The following is a 26,155-nucleotide window of genomic DNA, read 5'->3' on the forward strand; positions in this document are numbered from 1 at the left end:
ATACAGCTGCTTATGTTGTCTGGGGATGTGAAGCTCAAACCCGGGCCCAGCACTAGAACCCACGCGCAGCGCCCCTTGTCTGCTTTCCAGTCCCAGCAATTTGGCGATATATTTGCCATGCTACAAACTGTAAACACTCGAACCGAAAAAATGGAAAAAAGTCCAGATGGATTCAATTAAATCGGTCGGTGAGCTTAAAACAACCCAGGAGGAATTCCCCAAAAATATAACCGAGATAGACAAAGAATAACGGAGGTTCAGCACAAAGCAGTCGACGTTGACACAGTGGAATATGAGGTGCAGAGTCTTCGCCTGTCTATTGACGAGCTGACAGGTGAACACGATCAACTGCGCTGTAAACAGGCTGAGCTTGGAGACAGGCAACGGCGAGACAACCTTCTATTCTACGCCCTATCCGACACTCAATCAGAGTCCTGGGCCCAGTCGGAAGAAAAAGAGTTCAATGTGCTTTCATCCCCTTTGGAAATTTTGATCGAGCGAGCCCAGAGTATCGGCGGGTGTACGTCGAATAAGTGCAGGCCAGTTATTGACAAATCCTCACCTTCAAATGTCAAACAGCAAGTGCTCCTCAATAGTTCTAAGCTTAAAGAAGAAAAAAATTAGGGACGACTATTCTCATGCTACCCGTATTGCTAGGAAAAAAACTGTTCGAATTTGGCGAAACGCAACCCTTAACCTTCAAGCTTCGCTTTAACAAGTTGTACATAGACAAAAAGTGCTACATGTACAATCAATCTGATGATCATGACCATGAAGTTCCTAGCGCCTTCACGCCAGCTGTCGAATGCTCCGATTACTTCCATGGATAGTCTAATGCTTCCGCACCACCCGCTGAATCCACCACTGAATACCACTGCGCGAGGGGGGCAGTAGATTAAAGTTACCGGTCGCGAACCCACTTTCGTTTTTATTCACAAATATTCAAAGCCGAATTCCAGGATGCGGCAATCTTTGCTCTGTTATCGATGCTTGTGACGGCGACATATGTCTTACTGAAACCTGGCTGTCTGCGAAGATTGATAGCAGTGTATTGTTCGACTCTAAAAGATAAAAGACAACAATTATCGGTGTGACTGGGGTGCTGAGCGCGGCGGAGGCGTGCCAATAGCCGTCTGTAGCCGCGTTTACATGAATGCGACAGCAGCGCATAGCATTTCCTATCGTATCCCGTGGAGCCGATGCGCTACTGTTTACACGTACAGCATCAAGTCCGGTGGTACAGTGACCCTTCGCCCATTGCACGCGGCAGAGGGGTCCAGTGACCCCCATCTTGAGCGAAGTCTGCTTTGTTATCCGGCGGGGGGGGGGGGGGGGGGGTATTGTATAGGCACGACAAGAAGGAGGAGGGACACCTCCAAACCTGTTCCCATTCACCGCTGAAGTCGACTTGTCATTTTAGATCTACCCCCCTCAGGCGCATTGATGAGACGCGCTTTCCTAGCGCATTATCACCGTTTACATGAATACGATGCGCTAAAAAGTTGATGCGATGCGCTGCTGTCGCATTCATGTAAACGCAGCTATAGCTTTTTTGTTCTTTCGTATTCATTTCACAGACGCTTAAGAACTTGTGTTAGTTTCAATTGATAGTGGGAGTTTGCTATCGTCCTCCGTCCTGTTCACCCACCTTAATCGACGACCGTCATGACGTAATTTATATGGTAAAAGGATTCTAGCGCCGAGACGTACGACACACAAGAAGAAGACAGAAGACTTCTTTCTCGCGTGTTGTATGCGTCCCGGCGCTAGAATCGTTTTATGTCTGACAACCAAGTAGCCCCGCAGCTGTTTTAACGTAATCCATATGATTACAGCCCGGCAGCCGAATAATCCTTTCAGTTTACTAGGCGACTTAAATTTCCCTGGTATTGTGTGGTCCAATGTACCGTTTTTGTCAAAGCGGTAGCGGGATGTCAGCCGAGCGGTGGCGCTGCGATCACCGGCGCTGGCCGCTGCTCCCCGGCTGCCAGTGCAAACTGGGTTAGATAAGCCTGCGCTCTCGCCCTCCTTCCTTGGATGATGATAAGTAAGCTGGTAGTATGTGCGGCGAGCAATTTCGCGCCTTTGGAGTGCTGTCATACCGTATGTCATACTGAGCGAGGGCGCAGGCTTACGTCAGCCAATTTACGCAGCCGCAGCGCTGAACGCCCGTGCTGGCAGCGACGTCGCTAGGCTGTAAGCCCGCTCAGGCCGGTGGCGCGGCAACGGCAACTTTTGACAAAGACGGTACATTCCTACTGTAATCCTTTTTTCACAGAAGGTGACAGATTTTTGAATTTGTGCACTGTTTCACTTTCGTAAGTAATTCTCACCCCTGTGTAATGCTTTCGGGCCCTGAGGAAAATAAAATAAAATAAATAAATAAAATAAATAAATAAACACTGATCTGGTTTAAAATAGAATTTTTAGCGTCCAGAACGAATCTGAAAGGCCCGGTACTCAACATTCATTCTGGTTTTGAAAAATGCCGCTTAGTAGGGACATACGTTCGTGAATTATTAAACGTTCATCACTTCAACTCGTAAAAAGACTGTGCTATGTAAACTCCGACGGGGGCTCGCTTCAGTCCCGTCACTTCTTCGCGCTGAAAAATAAAATTAAACACCACGTTTTTGCTTCCTGCTCTCTTTCTCAGTACAGGAAGCTGTCAGTACAGTGGGCAGTCACTATTCTCCCACCGTGAAAATGCTCCGAATAAGTAATACTCATTCGTCAAAGAAGCCAGAAATAGAAGGACTGAAAAACAAATGATTTCCTGCAGAAAAATTTGCTTCTTACAGCTCTGCATGGTCTACATATGACGTCAAATCAGGCAAGCGCAAAACCGGAACCAATATTAATGATGCAATTTTTGCGGACGTCATTAAACTAAATACTCATGGGCGCGCCATTCTGTAATGCATTGCGAAAACGATTTATTTCAGAAGTCAGAAAGTAAGAAAAGTGCAGGTCGTCGCGTCTGACAACTTCGGAGCATGTTCGAAACATTGTAAGAACTGTTATTACCCCTGCGCTGTGAGGTGGGTCACTTACAGCTTTGTGACGGCACCCATAAACAAAGCGCGTTTGTCGGCACTGTCCCAAATGAAGAACAAGAAAGGATGCTCAACATGAAAGGTCGTGGGAGGTCGAGGATACGATCGTGCACAGCTGTTCGGCTTCACGCGAACTGAGGTGACAGCAGCCGCCACGGTTCCTTCTTCGTTCACTTCGATCATTGCCTTGTGTTTGACATCGGACACCAACAGGTCATTCGCAGGGCTGATTCCCGATAAGTCTGCACTGTTGTCAAACACGCTTTCAAGGCCAAGCTTGCGGAGTGAGCTCACCAGGTCGTAGTCGGTCTCAAGCTTGAACTTCGGGAGCAGCACAATAACGTCCTGGCCCACAAGGTCGTTGACCAGCTTTTCCAAGACCTCAACGGTGAGGAGAGACTCGACTTTCGAAAGCCCTGTCCTGCTGCTGGGAAGAACAATGATCATGCTGAACCTGTCTCCTGCATAAGGGATTGCCAAAGCACTAGCCCCTATTGCCTCAAGATATGCGTAGGAGAACGTTCGGCGAACTGACATGGTCGGTACTTTAACCTCGTCTCTACCGTGGTTGTAAAATGGCATCGGCTTCGTCTCGCTGGCTCGGAACATGGTGAGCCAAGTTCCCTTGAAGTAGACGGCGTTAATGATGTACGCCACGGTGTCCGTTGGCAGTGCGCCTCCCAGGAGCCTGGGAATCTTTCCCTTCGTCTTGTCGCTCACCCACAGGTTGATATCGGCGGCCACTTTGGGGCCATCCTGTAGGAAGTCTACCGAGCGTACCTGCGCGTGGAAGTACCAGGACGCGTCACACTTGTATTGATCCAGGATTTTGGCGCTCTGCTTAATAAGAACAGTGCTGGCTATATCCAAGGTGGCGTTCGGAGACTCGACGTCGACAATCGACTTGTAGGCAGACAACACAGCGTTCCTGTCGACGAGTCCGGCATCAGTGAGTCCGAGAACAGAGGAGAGCTCCGAAAGAGTCTTGTCCCGGGCACCTGTATATAGGAGTCCGAGGGCGATGCTGACGCTCGCCGGGGAAAAGAAGACGTTTTGGTCTTGCCTCGTTGAACGGAGTTCGCTGAACAAGGAAAGCCCGAAAGCGTTGTTGGCCTTCGAGTGCCGCAGGGTCGCATCTTGCGCACGGGTGGACATCACGATCGTGTGCAGAGCAGAATGAACACTATTGCTCGGCGAGGGGCATTTAGAAACGTGTCCTGACGGTGGATGTTCTCGCCGGTAAACATATCAGCCATCCGACCTGCGTTGTCCTCTTATCAATGCACCCGACAGCCGTCACTTGAAAGGCACGCCACAGAAAAACAATGAAAAAGCCATTATCGCCCAGATCCGTTAGCGATGGAATAGTTTATTTCGTCACTTTTGTTGTTATCTCTCAGAGTTCTCTGCCCTTCATTGTCTGGTCCTGATGATGTCTAGTAGCGTGTTTTCCGAGCCTGTGCTTCCAAGAAATGATGAACTCGGCATCCTGTTCGCGGTCCTGTGCGCATGCAATGCAGATGTGTCATCGGCGGGACAGTGTGAATGTTGTCGACAGGTGTGCAAACCGCTTTCCTCATGTATCCCTGCTTGCGTGGCCTCAATAGCCCCCGTATACGTGCTAATGTGCGCTCGTGTGTGTCTTCCAGTTTCTGTCCCTTGTCTTATGCCTTGCGTTGTATTTTCTCCATCACTATACATACGTGTTGCTTGTGTTTTGCTCATTTATGAGGAAACTAACCTTATTGGCTTCACAATAAGTGGAAAGTTTACTTTAACTGATGACAACCGTTTATAGGGACTGCATTAAGGATGGAAAAACTATTCGTTTTCGTATCAGGCCAGCACCGGCATCTGCATGGATACGGTAGACGAGCCGGCGCGCTGCTGTAACAGTGAAAGAGAAGCGGAAGTGCGAAATGAAATGAAATTAAACTCGTTGCTTTTGTCGAGGGAATTCGGTACAAAGGATCGCTTTACCGAAACGTGTCCACTCACTGGAATAGGCACTTGAGTTCAATCGCAAAAGGGTCGAGACCCAGAGACAGCACCAAGAGAAATAGGGACATGGACAGCAGGCATCTGTAATTCGAAACCTTCCCTCTCGTGGTCAGCCGAGGCTTTAATGTTAGTATACTTCGCTACACATGGCTCATCAAGTATTTCGTTTGCTGAATAAGTCGAGTAATGAAAATCTAGAGTTGCGTAGACATAAGCCTTGAAAGGCATAAGTGGCGGCGCCAACGAAGCTGATTTTGCGTAGTTTTTTGCAGACCAGCAGGGAATGCTGTGCGCCGTTTGGCAAGTAGACCAAATGGCACACACACTCTGGAAGGGAATAAAATGGACACGTTAGGTGCGAAATGGCTTCTCACTCTGTGCTATATTCGGCACATATGCATGCGGTAAACAGTGTGAGAAACACAATATGTAAACACGTTAGCCTGGCTGTTGTCAGTAAATTCTCCCACAATTAGGGCTAGTTTTAATTTCTTCTTATTTTGCTGAAGGACATCAACCAAACGAACGATGCCAGACGATAACTTCGGTTTAGAAGAGAGCAGTCGCAGTGGAACTGACGACTACTAGCGAAGAGCTACGAAGAAAGCTTGCAGTCAAGTATATATGCATGTACAGCTGTTGCGATATGGTTTTTTTTTTCATATCGATTTTGATATTTCATTCCTTAAAGTAAACGCTACCCGCGTGTTTCAGAATAAATTGCCAGCAAGCGGTTAGCTGTGGCGTACGCCACTTCTACTTCTTTACAGCCGATCGAAGAAATGCAGTGTTCCCTGAAAAAGAAAGGTTTTTGCTATTGAAAGGCAGTGTTGTTTCATATCTAGAATATATTAAGACCCTAGGTATCGAAAGAACTGCTAGCTGGGAGATGTGCACAGTCGTTGCGTTGACAACGGTGAATTGACACGAGTGGCGTCAAGTGGCGAACACTCGTGGACATCATTGAGAGTGAATGGTTAATCCCATGCCTTATATTCCTATTCTTGGCTGCACCTTTTAGCAGTCTGCGAGTAAAGGATAAATAATTGACACTGCATACAAGAAGACTTGGCATTTTTTGCTTGGAAGTGTGCCCACCTCTTTGAAACTGCACTTTGTTGTTGAACGATCAACAACACACAGGCACAAAATTAACATGACTCAACACTGATTACTCAGGTACAAAAGCTAACACAACAAATAACAGTCGAGATTAAAACGCTTCCACTTAGACATCCTGAAGTTGGGGTTGTCTGCTTCGATGCGCGTAGGGTGACCTAGAAACGTTTGAAATTACGCAACACGCTGTTATGTAGCCAGGCCAGAGCTAGCGAGTAAAACTTTATTGAAGGAAAGAGTAGTGTGGTGGTCATTAGGTGATATCTAGACCATGCGGTTATCTCACCGCATAAGCCCTATTAAACAGCCTTGACTTTAGTGCCTCGGTCGCCGCTGGCCTTTCCTGAAAGCCACGTGTCAGGTGAGGGAGCAGTCATGAGACCATGGGCAGATTACGTGATCCAATGTCTTTTCCGTGAGTGAGGTGCGGCCTTTTGCAAAGTTGGCGATGCCATATCTGAAATCACTAACGATGGTTGTAGCGTCCGCAAAAGCAAAGGCAGCAGTAATTGCGGCTTCTTCCGCAGTTTCCGCATTTTTGGTGAACACCCGAAATACAGTCGGCGCCGCAGCGCGCACTAACCTGCGCCTTTCTTCCTTTTTACCATCTTTGCGCGGCAGAGTCACATGCCGCCGGCTTTATGGCACGCGGTATGACGCTGAGTGAAGGACGGACCATTATTAGATTCTGCGGTCACTACAACACAGCTTTAGTATATTACGATAAATAATAGCAAATTTTCACTAAGTATTTACATTAACATAAACGCAAAACCATGCTTTCGGCGTGCGCGGGACAGTTCCGTCGTCGATAGGCTTCATGTCGTTGTCGTGAACCAACGCCTTAAACTTCTCCCAGAAGCTTGGCCACATGCGCACAGTTTCTTCCCGGTAGTGACTGTCTGGATTTCAGGCAGCCCGGGAGGTACTGGATGCGGTTGTGCTCCTGCGTCGGACGCCAAGAACGACGCGGCTGTTTGGGGGTCGATTTCGTCGCCGGTAGGCTCCATGGTGTTGTCGTGGACCGGTACCTTGAACTGTTCCCATAGGTCGGGCCATGCAGAGTGCTTTCCCCTGGACGTATGTAGCTGGAGTATAGGCAGCTTAAGAGGAATAGGCAGCTGTAGTATTTCTCGATCAGTCGCTGGAGATGCCGGGGCCGCTTGGGAAGCTACTTCGTCGCAGGTAAGCTCGATGGCGTTGTGAATCAAGGCCTTGAGCTGCTCCCAGAAGTTTGTCAATGTGGAGAGCTTGTCCACGGAGGCGTGTGGCAGGGTTGCAGGCAGCCTGGCCTGGGCAGACTGCAGTGTTGTTCCTCTGTGATGACCGTCGTTCTTAGGTACCAGACGCATTGCTGCTTGGGAGCGCTGAACGCTGGGCACCTTTGCCTTTCGTGTTTTAAGCAGACACTGCACATCTTCCGCTTTGTCCTCGTACTGCATCACGTCTTCAGTCTCAACAGCGAAGTTCTCGTCAATGACTTTCTTGTATGCCCGCTTTTGATGAGCTCAAACAGATTCGGTTCGAACCCCACAGTCCGGTCTACATCATGCGGTCTTCAAAAAGTCATTTCTTCCCTTTATGATCGCTGCTTCCGTTTTCCTAAGGTTGGTTGACTGTGGCCCCTCTTAGCCGGCGTAGGCCACGCTCACCTCGTGATGCGAGCGGCCCGCAGTTTCAGCTGACGTCAATCAAAAGGCGTCCACGATGTCGATGTCCCGCCGGCACCTGTGGTTGCGTGTTTCGGCACGAAGTGCAGCAACCGAGTCAGGTCGGCAAAAGCAGGAAACAGGCTCGGTATCCAGAGCGCACGGCGTGTTCGAGTACTTCGCGTCGCTGCACGCGCAGAGATACCAGCTTCATCCGCGTCGAAATGCTAAGATATAGAAAACGCGGGAATATATCTAAGACATTTATTGCGCCTTTATTTATTTTTCCTTAACCGTCCCTAAAAAACTTCGCGTATCTGCTTCCAGCACAGCAAATGACCGGCTTTGTCCACGTCATATTATACATTCGCCTAAATATGCTTCTTCTAGGAGCACCACAGCTAAGATGTTTGAGCTTTAGACTAATTTTCCTGACCACTTTGGCGCTCAAAAAAAAATTACTCGGGTATACATACATGAATATGAAAGAGGCGTGATAAAATAACAATCTGTTTTAAAAATCTGGTGGCGTTTAGAAAATTTTCCATCTTCACACCGAGCACGGCTCACAAGTAAAGGAAGACGGAAGAAAACACACCCCGAGGTAGCATTTTTAACGCGTTTTCTGGTTTTGTTTCTTTTGCCCCATTTTTAACATTGGCACCTGGAGGCTGTGGCACGGCCGCTAGATACAAAGCGCATTTGCGCTTTGCATCAAGCGGCCGTGGCTGTGGTCTCGGCGCTGATTGCGGCAAGCAATGTCGCTTGCGGAAGAATACATTCTGTCAACGGTGCAGTCCTACAGATGATGGTGATGTATGGGTTCCTTTGCATGACTTCCCTTCTTTGTTAGGTTCCCCTCGGTCTCGTGCGTTGCTTATTCGCGTTGCTGTTCGCGTTTCTTCCCTTCTTTCACCTGTCTCTCGTCTTTATTCCCGCCCTGATGGCTCGTAGACCTCCCTGCCATTTCTGTGCCTCTGCATGTCTCATGTGGTCGGGGGCACCATATGGCCAATATTGGTGGGCCGTGGCCCTGCTCCTGCCTCACGGGCATGTGGATGGCATGTGGACCTTGATATTTGCTGGCTTTGCGTGTACACGCAGCCTTTGTTTTGCTTGCTTTTCGTTTTTTCATGTTTATTTTTATTTTTTTGCCATTCCTTTTCCTTTCTCTAGCTGTTATATTTGTCATGTTTTAATTGTTTGTTTGATTTTTTAAAAGTTTTCGCTCGTTCTATTTCTTTGCTTTTTTTACATGCCTTTTGTCATTTACTTGATCCTCTTTTCTATTTCCCCCTTTTATTGTACCCCTTCTGCTTTCTTAAGCCCAGTATCTCCTGTTTGTTCGTTGTTTTTTTCTCCTCGCTTCCTTTTCCTGTCTCTTCTTCCTTCTTACAGATCCCCGCACCTTCCCTCCTCCTGGCCGCCTGTGAGCCTGTCTGAAGAATCTGGGCACGCGGGACCCATCCCTGTTTCATGTTCATTTCGTCCTTCTTAATCCTTCAGGGGCGTCTTGCTTTAAAAATCACTTTTCCCTGCCCATCATTTGTGCCTCTGTTTTTTTTCCTCTCTTGTAATTGGTTTTCCTTAAATTTTCTTTTGGGCATTGACCCCTTTTCTTTTATGTTTAATTGGATCGCCTGCGATAACCTCTGGTTGGGTGCGGGCTTCCTCTCCAATTTTTGTTTATTTTATTTCATTTCTTGAGAGTTTACAATAAAAGGGTGGACATGCGCTAGCTGTCTCAGCATAAGGGATGAATATGATGATTGACCGGACCATACCTGTTGAAATGGGCCGGCGCTATGAATGGTGCTATGAAGGGTAGAGTAGAGGACAGAGGTAGTAGAAGCCATATCCCTTGAAATGGGTCGGCGCTATCAATGGTGCTATCAAGGGTAGAGGAGAGGACAGGAGGTAGTAGAAGCCATATCCGTTGAAATGGGTCGGTGCTATGAATGGTGCTATGAAGGGTAGAGGAGAGGACAGGAGGTAGTAGAAGCCGTTAGCGTTAATACAAGGAAAGGAGGAGGGCTACCTTGCGACTGGCGTATGCGTTACCGCTGGCGAACTGTTTTCAGCCACTCCTTCAATAGTAGTATCTTAAGCCACTGCCACCGGACTAGCTGCTGCTGATGATGATGTATGGGCCTGTCCCTTTGCAACGGGTAGATATGCACGAGCTACCTTTGTACCAAAAGAAATTTTATGAAACAGCAGAAGCTATGACACTGCCGTTCGGATAACGTAATCATGCCCCTACACTGTTCTGTTTTTTCGCCTCCTTTTTTGTTTGGGAAGTCATAGTCACTCGAAAAGTCTTCTGCAAGTCATTCATCGACCTATTTTTTTTTTAAAAGGATGTTTAGTGCCTCAGCGCACAAAAAGGTATGTAATGAGGGTAACGGAGTGGTTTTCAAGAGAAGGCAAGCGTAGCAGGGGGCGGCTGAAAGTTAGGTGGGCGGATGAGATTAAGAAGTTTGCTGGGATACGTTGGTCGCAACTGGCAAGGACAGGGTTAATTGGAGAGTCTTTGCCCTGCAGTGGGCGTAGTCAGGCTGATGATGATGATGAATGATGGATGGCGATGATGCTTAAATAAATGATAAAATGTTTGCTGATCTAATGAAGTCGAGGAGTGAACACACAAATGTCGTCCCTGCGTCCAAGCGGTATAAGAATCGGGATTGTTCGATGAGATACCCGCTGCCACCAGGTGCCGAATTCTTGTCGGCTTCAGCGCCGGGCAAACCCACAGCATGTGGTGGATGTCTAACTCACTATTTCTGTTCTTGCAGACGGGGCACCCGGGCAGGGATATAAACCTTGCAATTGCGGCCACTTTCGCGTCACGGCTGGAGTTAAGAGTAACCCCGACCCGGATCCTCCGAAGCGCAACCTCCTCTGCACGGGTAAGACCGCGGGGGAGGGTTGCCGCACACGGAGGGGTTAGAGCACGTGTGCGGCTCCGGAGCTGTTCCTTTCTTGATAAAAGGAGGGTGGTGTCGTCCAGAGTAATGACTTGAGGCACGGATGGGGTCGCAAGGTGGGTCAAAGAATCTGCATGGCTTTGTGAGCTCAGGAGGTCATGTGGGACCCACTCAATACGGAATGGCTGCGGAATGGCTGCGGAATGGCTGCGTGCCGCTACACGATGAATGTTTTGGCAAATTTCTGTGGTGTGACTGACGCGTCGTAGTTGGCGTGTGACGTGAAGGGCGTCGGTGTGAATGACAATGCGGGTCGTAGGTAGCTTGGGAACGACGGGCACGGAGCAAAGTGCCTCTTGAACCGCAAGCATTTTCGCACAGAAGGAGAAATGAGGTTTTGGGAGGTGAAACCTGAACGTTTCTTTAGGGCAGGCTTGCAAGACAGTAAACTGCAGTCATTGTTTCGAAGGCCTGAATTCTTGCGTCAACGTTTATAACGATGGAGCCATGCGGCAGATGGGCGTCTTGTGCAATTCATTCGCGAAACGACGACGCCGCGAGGGTAGATGATGGCCGACGTAGATCAGTTGGTTTGTTGTCGCTTAGCTTCACAAAAACGCCAGGAGAGAACTGGCGAAGGCGGCTGTAGAATAGAGTGCGATGAAGGACATGCCTCGAGTGCACACGTTGTATGTGTGAAGTTAAGAGTTAAGCCGGCGAGCATCACGTCGCTCTTGCACCAGCTCATATAGTGTATTCAGCTGCGTATGTTCTTGGAGCACCACATTCTATCATCTTTAAATCGCAGAGTAAATATATGCAGCTCTTTCATTTGTTGTTATTTATTGTAGTTCTACATATTGTGTCCCGTACTGCACAAATAGATTTTAAATTTCCCTGTAGAGGTCACTTTTGCTGGCTAACAATGTTTTACGGTATATCATCAACCACTCATAAATAACCGCTGAATCTCAGAATTACGTCCAGAGCCTACCCCATAACCACAGCTAAAATCCGGCACGAAGGGAATTCAATAAGAAAAAAAAAAATGGACAATTTAAAAGACTACCGGCGTAAATCCACAGATATACTTTAACAGTTTACGGGGTGCTTGTTCTCTACGAATAATTTATTGTAATGTTGTCTCGCTACCCACATTCCTAGTACTGTTGCCAACAGATCGGGCATGTACATCATCTTGTACCTTTACGCATTTCAGAGAGAGGTTGGGCAGATGGTTCTTGACAAACCGAAAAAAAAGGAAAGCTTCAGGGCGCTTGCCAACGTTTCGCACATTTCAGACAATTCGCGTGTGTGACTGGAGCAAAACAATTTTTTTTTCAATGTGATAGTAATAGAGTTGTCCTCCCAAAATAACTTCTCTGATGTCCGGTGTGACGAAATTAGATGATTGGTCGAGAGAGGTTACACGATTTTGTGACGTTGTCAAAGCCTGCCCAGACGAGCCATCCGATTGGTCGAAAAGTGAAGTGTCCTTGTGACATTATCACAATTTGCCTACCTTGGCAGGCGGCAACCTGGCCACCGGATTGTGAGCACCAGGTTGAATGTACTTAAAATATTGAACGAGAAAGGTCATGTGACCTTGTGATGTCATCTTAATTGCCCAACGGGCTACAATCAACGTAGTTTCTATACAGAAACCTAGAGAATAAAAATGCGAGCAATAGCGTATTGTTGCGAACAAAACTAAGCTATCTCCTGAGCAGGCTATTTAACTGCAGCTCCGAAAGCACTGCCGCCTATATTTGGTTCACGCATGGTCAGCACATGATAGCCAAATAAAAGGACCAGCGATGCCACAGAGCTCTACACTAGAAGGCAGCAGGCAAATAATTTTTTTCTAAGTTTTGTAGTATCATCGCTGCTTTAATATCGGCGGACTGTGTTGAATTATTACGGTGCCCTGAAGCCATTTTTCCTCACTGATGGCACGGTATCCCGGCTTCTTTCCGCCGTCTTCGTTTATGCTGCTCGAGAGGCTGTATGCCCCGATTAGCTCCTGATTTATAATGCCGTGATGAGTGTCGCGTGCACAGGTGTCCAAGTGAATCGTGTAAGTGATTACAACACCTGAAATATACGCTGTTACACAGAATACAGGTTTTGCTGCATAATTCTAATTATTTCTGCCAAGCAACAAATGTATTTATGCAATATAACAAGATAAAAGCCTACGAGATTAATCAGATTGAATAATTCACATGAACATCGCGCTTGCAGCTATAAGGCGCGACGACATTGAAATTAGTCTAGCTGCTGTCGTGTACTGCTTTTAATCTAATCTGTTAGAAATCCCTCGCAATTGTATTTTTGGAAGTGTTAGAACGATAAAGAAGAATGCGCAGAAGGTACGTAGAGTCGGTTTAATCATACTTTGTTTGCGTGCGCGTTAACTATATCAAAAATTTTTCTTTATGACTTCACTCGAGTGAAGACTGAACCTTTAGCGAATAACAGAGCCTAACACGGAACTGCTCTGCGTATCTTCGCGTGGACAGCGTAGCCACACTTTTTGGCTCTCCGCAGCTTGTCTCTTTCGGTCAGTTGTTCCAACCGACCCAAGCAAGCATGCTGCCGCGGGAGTCACCGAAGTGCGAACAGCGCCACACCATTCGAATATCCGCACTTAGCTACGAGAGGCCCAGATCTGCCCTAAAAGTGGGACCCCGCCCCAGAGGCACCACTCGAACGACACAGTGTTCCTCCAGAGTGGCGCCAGTGTGCTATTCGGTGCAAGGGTCCTAGCTGGCTCGCGTAACCGAGCCGAACAGCAGGACGCTGTCGGGGTCCCTGCCGAGCACCAGGAACAGGAAGGGCCGGTCGACCGTGAAGTCGAGGTTCGGCCGCTCGGCGCAGTCGGCGATCGGGGGCAGCGCAGGCGGTGTCGACTGGGACCCCGCTGACCGTACGCCGGTGCGGAAGACGGCGAAGTGCTTGGCGGCCGAAGCTTTCAGGCGAACTGCGATGACGAAATGCAGAAAGCACTCTGAAAACTGAGTATGAAAAAAAAAGCTTAAAGTATCTTTGCTTAAAGTTAAAAAGACATAAATGTAAAGGCGTGAGCAAAATACACATAAGGGAATCTATTGTAGTCAGGGGAAGCCCCCATTGTGAGCTAGATTTCATTTAGGGAGTAATCACTCGTCAGCGTAATTTTTTTGGGTTCTCGAAGGCGGACGGTAAGAGTCATTACACTCCTAATCAACATCACTAATTTGTCATCTTAATGGTCACCTGAAATTTACAGGTGTGAGTCACAAACGAACTTTTCACTCCCAGTAAAGAGCCTATTCTGACATACGAGCAAAATACAGAAATGGTTCAGTCAATTACTTAAGCAAAGGTAACATCCTTATAAAAAGAGAAACGAAAAGCTTTCTTCGCTCTTGTATTTTGAAAGTGGTCATTGCTGGTATGATGATTATACGGTTTCTTTGATTCTGGATCTTAGTGCACAAACATAATAAAACTACGAAGAAGAGAACGACTGAAAAGTCACATTCGCTAAGGGAGGAAAAAATAATAGAATTATCCTGCTCCTGTTTTCTAGCCTATAAAGGTTAAAAAAAGCTATTGCAGAAACTAAGTTACGGCTTAGTTTAAAAAATTCAGCGAGAACCGTAATTGGTAGAAAATAACACGGGGGCAGCGGCTGCTTAGCTATGATGCTTCCAAAACTCAGTGCTGCACGGTCTTACGAACCTCGTCCGAGATGTCAGTTGAAGGTCCGCCTCAGTCGGCAAAAGAAATCGCAGACTGTGTGTGTGCGCGTTTGTGTAGTTTTTGTATCCATGAGTGTGTAGTTGTGGCCGATATTAAAGTGCGCTGGTTAAAATGAGGACGTGAAAGAACGTTGTATAAGTTCTGATTAACCTTTAGCCTCCGCGGTGGCTCAGTGGTTATGGCGCTCGGCTGCTCACCCGAAAGGCAGGGATCTCAGCCACGGCGGTCGAATTTCGATGGAGGCGAAATTCTAAAGGCCTGTGTACAGTGCGATGGCAGTGCACGTGAAAGAGCCCCAGGTGGTCGAAATATCCAGAGCCCTTCACTACGGCGTCTGTTGTAGCCAGAGTCGCTTTGGGAGGTTAAAAAACTAGTAAACCAGTAAACCTGTTTAACCTTCTGGGGTAGAATGAATCTGTGGCAGGACACCAAACTTGCTACTCTGGATACTTTCAGAGCAATATGAATTTGTTCGTCCCACTGCATGTGTTCCGAAAATATGACCCCGCGTGATCTAGACGACTTTACTATTTCGATGTTTCACGATTTATATGCGATATTTAAAGGTAGACTGCATTTTTGTTCTTAGGAGGGAAGATCACGGTTTTTAATTTAGTTACGGTAACCAGGAGAAAGTTTTCGTCGGGACATATTAAAACTTCCCATCCAAATTGTTTTGCTTTCTATGCTACTTCGTTGCCTGTTCATCCGGAAAATGTACTTGTGTCGTCTGCGTAAATAACAACGTGCATAGGGATCTATTATGAATACATCATTTATATATGTACCAAACAACAGCGGAGCCAGGACGCTGCCTTGCGATACGCCGCTGGACTGGGGCTGTGTAGCGAATTTGTCATTTCCTATTTGAACATATCGTTGACGATATGATAAATACTACTTAATAGGTTGAGAGCCTTCAATGGCCGTACCAGCGCTGGTGCCGTCGCTTCTTTCGCTGCTGGCGACGTTGCCCATGCTGGAGAAGTCGGCCGCCTCGCCGAACGCATCCGGCGCGCCCATGACGGGCATGAGGCGCGCAAAGTCGATGGCGCAGCGGAGCCTCAGTCGAGGTAGGGTTACGTCGACGGGACCACGATGCTCGAGTCGTGTCAGACAGTCCAGTATCTTTTCCCTGGATAGACTCCGTTCGAGCGAGGCCAGGCCGTCGGGTTCGTCCGGTGTCGTGGGGTCCGGCAGGAAGACGAGCATGGACTCGACCAGCGGAGACTCGAACGGAACCTCAAGCACCGTCGCCCCGATGTCGACGCACCTGTGGTGCACGTTGCGCGTAGGACAGCCGGTTAGACACGCCTGAGTGTAGCATATGGGAAGATTTGAGGAAGGTGCAGCAGGGGCCACCGAGAAATTTTCCGTGAGAACTACAATGGCCCATCTTTTTGCAGCGACAGCGGTTCCGGTCACGATTCCTGCTTACACAGCATCCTTGACGTTGCACGGTCATTCGATTTTAAAGAATTAGATATCCCGGAAATTCCGGGTGCCGATAGTACATATTGTCACTTCGCCCCTATGGGCTGTCGCCTGCTATATAGGCTGTATATTGCAAGCTGTCCTATGCACTGCACAATTACTCAGTTGCACCAATGCGATTAAATCGCTAGGAATTCAAAAGGGAATATATGGTACGCAGGTTCTTAGATTTTCGCCATAATGCTTACGCATACCTGGTGATAACCTGATAAATACGAGGCGTTACAATCCATAACAGGTGATATGCAGTAAGTATACATTACAGCCTATCCAACAGGCCTCAGTCACCATAACAGGCTATGAGGCCTCAGTAATGTTGCCTGTAGATACGTTGCCATACATTAAACCTACAATGTGCGGAGCGAAACTGCGTACAGCCAGCTGGTAGAGCGAACCAGAGGGCGCTGGTAGAGCACGGGCTGCCCGCCGTACCTTGCCCAGCGGTAGGGCGCTCCCATTCGACGCATTGTGTTCACGAGTCTGGTGGTGCCGGAGGCCTCCCGGAACGCTCTGCGGCACGTCCGGTACGGGGTGGGCAGATGAGTCTCGAGGAGAACCAGGCTGGCGAACACCAGCAGGGAACTGGGACCAACGCACTCTGAGGTGAACACGGGACTGTCGAAGGCGAAGCCGGACAGGGCCCGGAACAGGCCGTCCATCGACTGGCGGCACTGCTCGGAGCACGTGGCGAAGTCCCTGCAGTGGATCAGCAGGCATAATGATATTCGTACCTCGAACGACAATCTCGGAGACATCAACGTCAAAGCAACACTTGCCATTGGGCTAGACAGTTTATTTTCAAAATCACAAGAAGAAAGAGAGAACAAAGCACTCCGTCTATTTTGCATATACGGTATAAATACACAATGAGCGAGAGAGCGAACGATTTGATTTGATTTATTGGGGTTTAACGTACCAAAGCGACTCAGGCTATGAGGGACGCCGTAGTGAGGGGCTCTGGAAATTTCGACCACCTGGGGTTCTTTAACGTGCACTGACATCGCACAGCACACGGGCGCCTCTACAATATCGCCTTCATCGAAATTCAGCCGCCGCGGCCGGGATCGAGTGAGCGAACGAATGAATGGATGAATGAATATGTGGTCTGTCTGTTTATGCGCTGGTTCCTGAAGGACATGAAAAGCGCATCATCAGGTGTGCTTTGACGGCGGCTGTCCTTGAAGTGAGTGCATCACACGCGTTTCTTTTGCGTTCCGTCAGAATCAGAAGGCGGCTCATCAAGCGTTTAATGACACTGCTCATGAGCCGCCGCAGCGCCCCAGTGACATCTGCGTCGTCGCCTACTGAGCGCCACATCACCAGAGCAAATCCCGATCGCACGGCCGCTTTGCGAGAGAGGCGAGATGCAATACACGCCCTTGTCTAGAGTGATTGAAGAACCCCAGCTCATCTAAATTAAACCGGAACACCCCACCCATGGCGCCCTCGTAGTGCACGAGGAGCTTCTGAACGCTAAACACTAAGCAGCACCACAGAATGCTGCTCAGCTAAGAAGTTAGCGCAGCACAAGACATACAAGAGGCAGGGGAAGCAAGATAAGGAGTTTACATGTTCGTCATAAGAGGACCGCACCTGGCGTGTATCTGCGGCGACAGCATGACCAGCGGCCGATGGTAGCGGGCCGACAGGCGGACGCTGGTGTCGTGGAAGAGCGCCAGGTAGCCCGTCATGGAGCCCGCCGAGCCAAGCTTCTGCCGGGGCCGGTGGAAGTCGCTGCAGAACAGCCGGCACGCATGCAGCCCGAAGGTCTCCAAGTACGAACCCCGACGAACACCGGAGGCTCCTCCACAGCAGGACGTGTCGGCGATGGCGTCTCTGCGATATTTACATTTACGACCATTTAGGATGTCTACCCTTACCAAAGGTTCGTTAAAGGGCAACGAAGTGTATTCTGCGAGAAGGTAAAACTTAGGTAGGGGGAGGGGGTGGCAGAGAGTCAGGTTAGCGGATGAGATCAGGAAGTTTGCGGGTAAAAGATGTCCTTAGCTGAGGCAGGGCAGGGCTGAGAATCAATGGGAAAGGTATTTGCCCTGGAGTGGACGTAGTGGGGCTGACAATGATAAAAACAACGACGATGGGTGATGGTGACTTTTATATTATGAATAAGAATTGAAGCTTCAAAAATCACAAACTTCAACGCAAAAACAAAATTATCGGAGACACTTTGGGAATTCTAAACTCCATTTCATACATAGCTGTCAACGCAGCCAAGGGTACGGCGCCTGTTCGCGCTCCTCGTCCGCATCGTAATGTGGTGCGTCGAAAGTAGAAAGAGTAATGAACTCAAAATTAAAGTTATTGTTGGTTAATATTGCAGTATAATGATAATGGTGTTTTATTTTGCAAAAAGATTGCTTTTTCTTTAATGTTCTTCAAAACAGAGTGCCTTAGTTTTCTGGTTTTTTTTCGGCTCCTCCTGTATCAGGTTTTCGCAGCTAGGCCGGCCGGCGATGTCGTCTGCTTTCGTCTTTCGGTTTCAGAGTCTGCGAAAATGGCACCGCTATCTCCTACTCGCTTGTTTTCTTCGCCCACTGCGGCTTTAAAAACATCTCCTGCTCGCATATTCTCCAATCTGAAGCCTCCGAAAATTTCGAAAGACTGCAAGCAGGTGATTGTCAACGTTTACTGTAGCGTAAGGAAGCGCTTCCCGGAGAAGACTGCACGTGAAGTTCTCGAAACTGTAGGCGAGGTGACCGGGGTGAGCCCGCGGACAGTTGCGAGGTTCAAGAAAGAAGGTCTCTCTACTGGAATAAGATCAACTTGTGTGCCGCATGCTAAAAAGTCGCTCATTGCCCGAAAAAAAGCACTTCGCAATTACGTCCGTCGCCAATAGACTACACTGCCTTTTCCCTTCGAAGCAAGTAAAGAGCGCTGTGTTTTTCAAGGTAGGCATTAGAGTTTGACAGTTTCGACTTTCTACCTAATGATTATTTTAATAAAAATAAAAAAAGAAATGAAAAAGAAACCAGCCAAGCCGGGAGTCGAACCTTGGCATCTAGTAAAATGAACACACAGGCGCGCGCTTCGTACCACTCAGCCACGACGCGAGGCGGACGGATACATTTTGCTTGTTTTTTGCAGCGGACTACTTTCGTACCTTTGGCAGCGTTGACAGCTATCTATGAAACGGAGTATAAACTGTGCTTGGCGAAAGCCTTGTGGTTCGCATCTGGTGACATGTTAAGTCATCGCGTGCGCATTCGCTCCTTGTTCTGGCGTTTGGTGTTGGGGGAATCTGGCGTCCGCTGCCGCTTCTCCGAATCGCTTGGCGCGGAATCACTAGGCCGCTTCGGAGCCATGCGTCTCACTCACTCGACTGCAACGAGACGTCTGGCGAAGGAGCGGCGTGCAGCTGCCACCGCCAACGTGCGCTCGTTCTACCGTTACTGTGTGACGTCACGGTTGCTATGCACAGCTACTCCCCCACCGGCGCACCGGTTGCTAAGGAGGGGAGGAGGTTGCGCCGCTGCGTGGAGGAGAGGCCACAGTTGGCACGATTCCAGCGCTCGGACGGACACCGGGAGTATGAGCCATAAAAGGCTTTCGCCTTAGAAGCACCCGTGTGCTGTGCGATGTCAGTGCACGTTAAGATCCCCAGGTGGTAGGAATTATTCTAGAGACCTCCAACACGGCAGCCCTTTCTTCCTTTCTTCTTTCACTCCCTCCTTTATCCCTTCCCTTACACCGCGGTTCGGGTGTCTACCTAGATTTGAGAGAGTTTATGCAGAATTTCCTTTCCTCAAAAGAACATTTTTGATTTTCAGTTTACCGATTGAAACTTGATAACCCAGCCGTACATTCTTTTATGCATCTGGTGCAACCTGTCAACTTATTCGGAAGCTTTTCACTTCAGGGTATCTTCAGAGACAGGTATGCGCATTAACGGGCTGATTCTAGGACTCTATTGAGCCTAGCGAAGCTTGCGTGCTCAAGCTTAATGCTGAAAACACGGGGAAAGGTCCTCCTCCTTAGACTGTGCCATAAATTTTGTCCGTGTCGTTCGTCGATGACTGCACAGTAAGCATCCAGTTCGTGTCGACTGATTACCGTTAATCAACGCCACGATGTACAACTGGTTAGCCAATGGACGACACTAGTGCTCACCAATTCATTAAGTTTGGGTACGGCAGCACAATTAGTATAATTCTGAGTTTATGGGGGTTTAACGTCCCAAAGCGATTCAGACTCAGGCTACGAGGGACGCCGTAGTGAAGGGCTCCGGAAATTTCAACCACCCAGGGTTCTTTAACGTGCACTGACATCGCGCAATACACGGACCTCAGGAATATCACCTCTATCGAAGTTCGACAGCCGCAAAATTCTGCATCTATAAAAATGGAAGCTCTCGGATTTGTAGTCAAAGACTGGATGGCGCCTTATCGGATCACCTTTCACGGGGGAGGAGGGTGCGTTGTGGCAACGGGAGACATCTGCCGGGAGACACCTGCGTCATGCTGCTAGAATAGCCTTGGTCATTTGCGCAAAGCAAACATCTACGGTTAAAATTCAGCCCGGGCAGGAAAGATGGAATAACAGAACAAAGAACTGGGCGAGTTGGTGGTGATTCTTAGTCATGCAGCACACAGAACAGTTATACGAGGTAGAGACGCACTTAACACAAACACTGACACAAGAGTTGAATTAATATACACAAAATCAAAGTAATGCTCAACGGTGTCGGAAGGGAACAACAGTGTATGATTGGTAGCGAGGCGCTCGAAGTGGTAAGGGAATGCGTCTGCTTAGGGCAGATAGTGGCCGCTGATCCGGATCATGAGAGGGAAATAAGTAGAAGGACAAGAATGGAGTGGACCGCATTTGTCAGATTCTCTCAGATCATGAACGGCAGTTTGCCAACATCCATAAAGAGAAAAGTATAACCCGAAAATTGATAGCGCGGACATTGTGCACATCTCTGCGTTTTGCCGCCGCGGTGGCTCAGTGGTTATGGTGCTTGGCTGCTGACCCGAAAGACGCGGGTTCGATCCCGGCCGCGACGGTTGAATTTCTTTGGAGGAGAAATTCTAGAGGCCCGTGTACTGTGCGATGTCAGTGCACGTTAAAAAACCCCAGGTGGTCGAAATTTCCGGAGCCCTTCACTACGGCGTCTCTCATAGCCTTAGTCGCTTTGAGACGTTAAACCCCAATAAACCATAAACCATCTCTGCGTTTTGTGCGTGTTTGTGCTGCATGAACATGAAAAACGGGACAACATGCTGCTAGGAAGAGAACAGTTTACAACGTGTTCTATTCGTGTTCTATTTACAACGTGTTCTATTTACAATGTGTTCTATTCGTGGCATGCATGAAAGTGGTGGCATGCATGAAAGTGGTGGCATCCGTCAAAGCCCGTAATGCGAGCTGTATTCAGGGCGGGATGCTGATTTATCTGAAGAAGCCTGTAAAACAATCGCGGACTTAACAGCAATTGAAACTGGAGGATGGTCACATACTTAAAAATGAGGAAAAAACGGGAGGGAAACAGGATGGGATCCATCCAAACATCTACTTTCTGCCAGGTTTACACAATATATTAATGTGATTTCTTCCTGTGAGTTCATGTGCTCTTTTCCGCCATTTCCTAATCAGCCTTCAGCAACAAATCCCACTTGCTACTTCATTGTAAAACTATTTGCCTTGCGTTTCTTAATATGCTTCCATATTATATGATGTGCGACATGTCTACTCACGTCGGCGGGCTGGCGTCTTCCGGAAAACCGAGCAGGCGTCCGAGCTGGCGCCTCGTGTTTCCCGCGGCGCCGTGGTGCATCATCACCAGAATGCAGGCTGCGTAGTGCGGCGACAGCAGCACATTTCCACGCTCGCCACCGCGACGCAGGGCAGCGCACAGGTCCAGGGGCAGCTGCAGCAGCGGCCCGCACAGCTCGGGCGGCAGCGAGAAGGGCGACGCCGACGGAGACAGCCTGCGCCACGCGTCGGGGAATGCAAGCTTCACTGGTGCAGAGGTCATTATCATTACCTTTGGTTACGGTAATGCTCGCTAGGGGCAGCGGCGCGCTGATGTGAAGGACAATGTCATAGCAGGCAGCTTAGCCAGTTCCCATAGTCAACTTCGATGTAATGTGCAACCCTGACAGGCGTTATTGCCAGCAATTTCAAACCCGTGATGATGATGATGATGATGATGATAAGCATAGCCCTCTTCCTCTGACGCCACTTACGGCACCCGATATATCTACGACGACTACGAATGTTATATAAGTGAGGCAATGTGCTAACAGGAGGTTGTGTAAACCCGCTGTTGCACCGTCACGGTAGCGCCGAGGATGTTTTCACAAGTCTTTTAAGTTAAGACTAATTATTTCTTGCAAAGAAAAAAAAAAGCCTTTTAAAAGGGCCATGTTTTCTCTAAGTACCTCGTTTACGTACACTCACCGTAATGGCGGCCACTGGGGTTAATATCATGAGGAGACTGCGGGCATGGAATACGTCTGCTGCATTCGCTTTAAATTCCGTATATCAACACCACTGCGACGTCTAGAACTGTTGTGCAGTGATATGGTACCGGCTTTGAAATATTTGTTTCGAACGCTTAGGTCAATCGCGGTAGAGGTTATGAGGTTGACTTTAAGACGTACACATTCTGCACGCAGTCATATTTTGTTGGATTACGAGTGGGGGTTGGACTTAATGGTTTTTATTTTTATAACGCATCCTTTTTGCGGCGGACATTATTTCGGCGAACATTATTTTTCAGCGAGCATAACCTTTGTCATTTTCCTTTCTGTAGGCGCCTCCGGTGCCCTGAATTTATTTCTCTCAACTGCGTTAGCCTTAATGATTATGGTACACAAATGAATGGATTTACACGTCCCTGCCTTTCGCGCTGGTAGATTCACTATAGTACGATAATCAAGCAAGGTGAATAGCAGAATCAGGTCAGTACCTCATGCCGAGCAGTCCGCTCCAGCCCATGGGCCGGTAGCTGACCGGAATCCTCACCGAATGTCTCTCCGGTTGGCTGGAGCTGCAAGCGAGGAGGACGGGGTGCCATTAGGCAGAGCGAGTCTTGTACCACGTGATCACGCAAATAGGCGTCGGACGAAACAATCCGACAGAGTCGCTCTAAATAAGTACACACACAAACGTACGGCAAGGCGCTCATTTTTTTCAACTTTGTTGTGTTTAGAAAGCGCACCAAAGCAGAGGCACCACCTAAACGCTTCCACCTTGAAGTAGAAATGTTATAGCGCAAACAAAGACACGGACAAGAGAGACGAAACATACACACACAAGCGCTTGTCTGCGTGCGTTTCGTCTCTCTTGTCCGTGTCTCTGTTTGCGCTACAAACCCTTCTACATCAAGGTGAACTACCAACTCGCCCAACAGGAAGCTTTAATAAACGCTTCCATCACCTGCATCGCTGGTAATCACACTTTGAAGATCGCCATCGAATAACTGTCACCAATAATTATTTCCGCCTGCTTTCTTCGTTCATATTGAGCCGACTATTGTCTTCCAAGACATCCATTCATCAAATGATGCAAATCGGTATATACTATCGCTAGCTGTAAAATGAAACGCTCAATAATCAGGAGAAGCCATTGAAGGTCTGTTTCTGAGTTCAAAAAAAAAAAAAAGCGGCCATAGTGGTGCTTGCCAACGCTCACTCTTGCCACTAGGTGATTCTAGTGGGCCGGAAAACGAAGTTAAAGAAATGCACCACGGCATGCATCCTCCTACTTGCCGTGTCAGTCGAGTTCCAGTGTTAAGGCCGCAAAGAAAACTTCTTAACAAGCAAACTTCTGGCGCGAGAAAATTGGCAGACGATTACGATAGTCGGTAATGCGAAGTTAGAGCTCAGCTCTTCACGCGCCACTTGCCATCACTGGAAGGTGCCGCGCTACGCTTTTATCTGCCTCTTAGGATCTTCACGTGGTAGCCACCTTCCTGTTGTCTATTCCTCCGCTCTCGCCGGGGCAGGTGGTGTTTCGCTGGGCTACTACCTGTCACGGTTGTCAGGTGGCGTGTTACGCCGACTACGCCGAGGACGACGGCGATCACGACGCCGCAGAATCTGCGAATGGGCGCCGCAGAGCTGCGCTCTGAAAAGTGCAAAACCGTGCTATGAGTACAGCCGGCCAAATCTTTAGCTGGCGTGCGCGATGACAGCTTTTTCTGCGCTCCTGAGCTTTGCGACGGAGAAAACTTGGGGAAAGCTCAGCATTAAGTAGGGGTTTAGTAAGCCTGTGCTTAGATTTGATATCTTAGCCAGTTTGCGCCGTCATAAGCTGCAGGAGCAGGGAAAGCGCGGCCGTCACGCACGCCAGCTAAAGATTTGGCCGGCTGTACTTTGCGTTCCTGACCCTTCCGCGGTCTGTGAATGAACTCGTGGATGAACATCGACCAGCTAGCTGAAGCCATTGTTCTGCTCTGCCAGCATATGATAAATCTGGGGTCTCAGTGCCTGTGAAGCCTGTGAACGGAGACAACTGACAGTGGCTGGCCAACGCTTGTGGTCGCTGTCGTTGACGTGTGGAATTCCGACAACAAGTTATTGTCTTGCTTACCTCCTCCTGCGTCGCCTCCCACTCAGGTCCAGAGACTGGCACCGCGACGTCTGCGTCAGCGTGGTAGCGCTCGAAGCCCCCGTGGTGCTGTCGGAGGAGGAGGGTGTGGATGACTCCCTACTCTGCCTACGACGCTGCCGCGACAGCTGCTCCGGTAGCTGCCTGTCGCGAAGGGACGACGTCCGCACCAGCTGCGGCTGCTGACGATCCTCCTGAGGATCCTGCTGTTGCGGCTGGGATCCCCGATCCTGACTGCGGTCCTGCTGTGGTGGCTGGTCCTGTCCCCGTGGCTCTGCCGGTCGGTCAGGGGGTAGACCACCATCATCGGAAGAACCCGAAGAATTCATTTCCGATGCCTTCGGAGGTGAGGCTGTTGTGTCCCTGCCTGGTCTTAAGGTGTTGACTACGGTGTCGGGCGAAAGAGACGGCAAGTCTACGAAGGGGCAGAAGCAAACGCTCTTCCTGGAGAACGCTGACGTGGTGATCTGATGAAGCATGCGCGCGTGCCACGGTGCCCAGCGAAGACGTCGCGTGATTGCTCGAGCAGTGCTAGGGGTAATGATGATGACTGCTTCAGATGACGCATCCGCATACGACTCAGTATTTCCCAGGTTTCGGCCCAAGTTACACCCTTACACAGGTTTTAATTTCACTGTGCTTCAAGAGATGGATGGAGTGGCAAAAAATAACTTTCAAAGTAATTTGAAGGAATTTTGAATGAAAGTTAAATAATCTTACAAGAATATTGCTGGGAGGATAATGATGATTATGACAGGGAAGAAGGTATTTGGATAGAAGGTTACAAAGGAGTGTGGTAAGGGATGAGCAAGTCATTTTTAAGCCGAAAATCCCGCCCTCGTCAGACAGCACATGGAAATTGCTGAGTGAATGAGCCTATGTTAATTTCTCTGGCCGGCTCGTAGCCCTAAAGGGAATAAAAGAAGCAAGGGAACAGCAGTTCGCAATTGGTAGCCAGGTGCTGGAAGTAGTAAGAGAATATATCTATTTAGGACAGGTTGTAACCGCTGAACCGGATCATGAGAGGGAAATAACTAGAAGAATAAAAATGGGATGGAGTGCATATGGCAGGTTATCTCAGATCATGAATGGCAGTTTGTCAATATCCCTCAAGAGAAAAGCATACAACAGCTGTATCTTACCGGTACTCACCTATGGGGCAGAAACGTGGAGGCTAAAAAAGAGGGTTCAGCTTAAGTTAAGGACAACGCAGCGAGCTATGGAAAGAAAAATGATAGGTGTAACGTTAAGAGGTCGGAAGCGGGCGGAGTGGGTGAGAGAACAAACGCGCGTTGATGATATCCTAGTTGAGATCTAGAGGAAGAAGTAGGCTTGGGCAGGGCATGTAATGGCAAGACATGTAATGTGAAGGGGTACGCGCCATTATTTATAGGACAACAGCAGCAACAATATTGTGAAGGCAAGATAACCGCTGGTCCTTAAGGGTAACGGAGTGGATTCCAAGAGAAGGCAAGCGTAGCGGGGGGCGGCAGAAAGTTAGGTGGGCGGATGAGATTAAAAGATTTGCGGGAATACGGTGGCCGCAACTGGCGAAGGACAGGGTTAATTGGAGAGACATGGGAGAGGT

General features: G+C 48.7%; 2 protein-coding genes and 1 pseudogene across 2 annotated transcripts; all 3 read right to left on the reverse strand.

The window, feature by feature from the left end:
- Positions 1 to 2,919: 2,919 nt before the first annotated feature.
- On the reverse strand, positions 2,920 to 4,273 carry LOC149365360 (iripin-2 pseudogene; annotated as a pseudogene).
- Positions 4,274 to 13,520: 9,247 nt separating this feature from the next.
- On the reverse strand, positions 13,521 to 20,470 carry LOC149365361 (serpin B4-like). Its single transcript, XM_089568441.1, has 5 exons — positions 20,406 to 20,470; positions 17,590 to 17,832; positions 16,429 to 16,692; positions 15,441 to 15,775; positions 13,521 to 13,738 (listed from the first exon to the last, which is right to left on the reverse strand). Exons 1-5 carry the CDS (start codon positions 20,468 to 20,470, stop codon positions 13,521 to 13,523), a joined length of 1,125 nt encoding a protein of 374 aa, XP_089424567.1.
- A 1,233-nt stretch (positions 20,471 to 21,703) lies between these two features.
- Positions 21,704 to 24,896, reverse strand: LOC149365362 (uncharacterized). Its single transcript, XM_089582250.1, has 3 exons — positions 24,550 to 24,896; positions 22,925 to 23,005; positions 21,704 to 21,941 (listed from the first exon to the last, which is right to left on the reverse strand). The coding sequence occupies exons 1-3, from the start codon at positions 24,894 to 24,896 to the stop codon at positions 21,704 to 21,706; spliced, it is 666 nt and encodes a 221-aa protein (XP_089438376.1).
- Positions 24,897 to 26,155: the final 1,259 nt, after the last annotated feature.

This window comes from Amblyomma mixtum, chromosome 1, assembly GCF_055824585.1.
Source record: "Amblyomma mixtum isolate Tamu chromosome 1, ASM5582458v1, whole genome shotgun sequence".
NCBI classification, from domain to species: domain Eukaryota; kingdom Metazoa; phylum Arthropoda; class Arachnida; order Ixodida; family Ixodidae; genus Amblyomma; species Amblyomma mixtum.

What these genes read in the sequence shown, in the direction of transcription:
- LOC149365361 (XM_089568441.1), bottom strand. Translation starts at nt 20,470, where the DNA reads ATGACGCAGGTGTCTCCCGGCAGATGTCTCCCGTTGCCACAACGCACC. An exon ending in ACCCTCCTCCCCCGTGAAAG is followed by an intron (nt 17,833 to 20,405) that starts GTGATCCGATAA and finishes TAAATATCGCAG; the next exon opens with AGACGCCATCGCCGACACGT. An exon ending in TCGCCGCAGATACACGCCAG is followed by an intron (nt 16,693 to 17,589) that starts GTGCGGTCCTCT and finishes GATCCACTGCAG; the next exon opens with GGACTTCGCCACGTGCTCCG.
- LOC149365362 (XM_089582250.1), bottom strand. Translation starts at nt 24,896, where the DNA reads ATGAATTCTTCGGGTTCTTCCGATGATGGTGGTCTACCCCCTGACCGA. An exon ending in GGGAGGCGACGCAGGAGGAG is followed by an intron (nt 23,006 to 24,549) that starts GTAAGCAAGACA and finishes CCTCGCTTGCAG; the next exon opens with CTCCAGCCAACCGGAGAGAC. An exon ending in AGCGGACTGCTCGGCATGAG is followed by an intron (nt 21,942 to 22,924) that starts GTACTGACCTGA and finishes CGCGTGGCGCAG; the next exon opens with GCTGTCTCCGTCGGCGTCGC.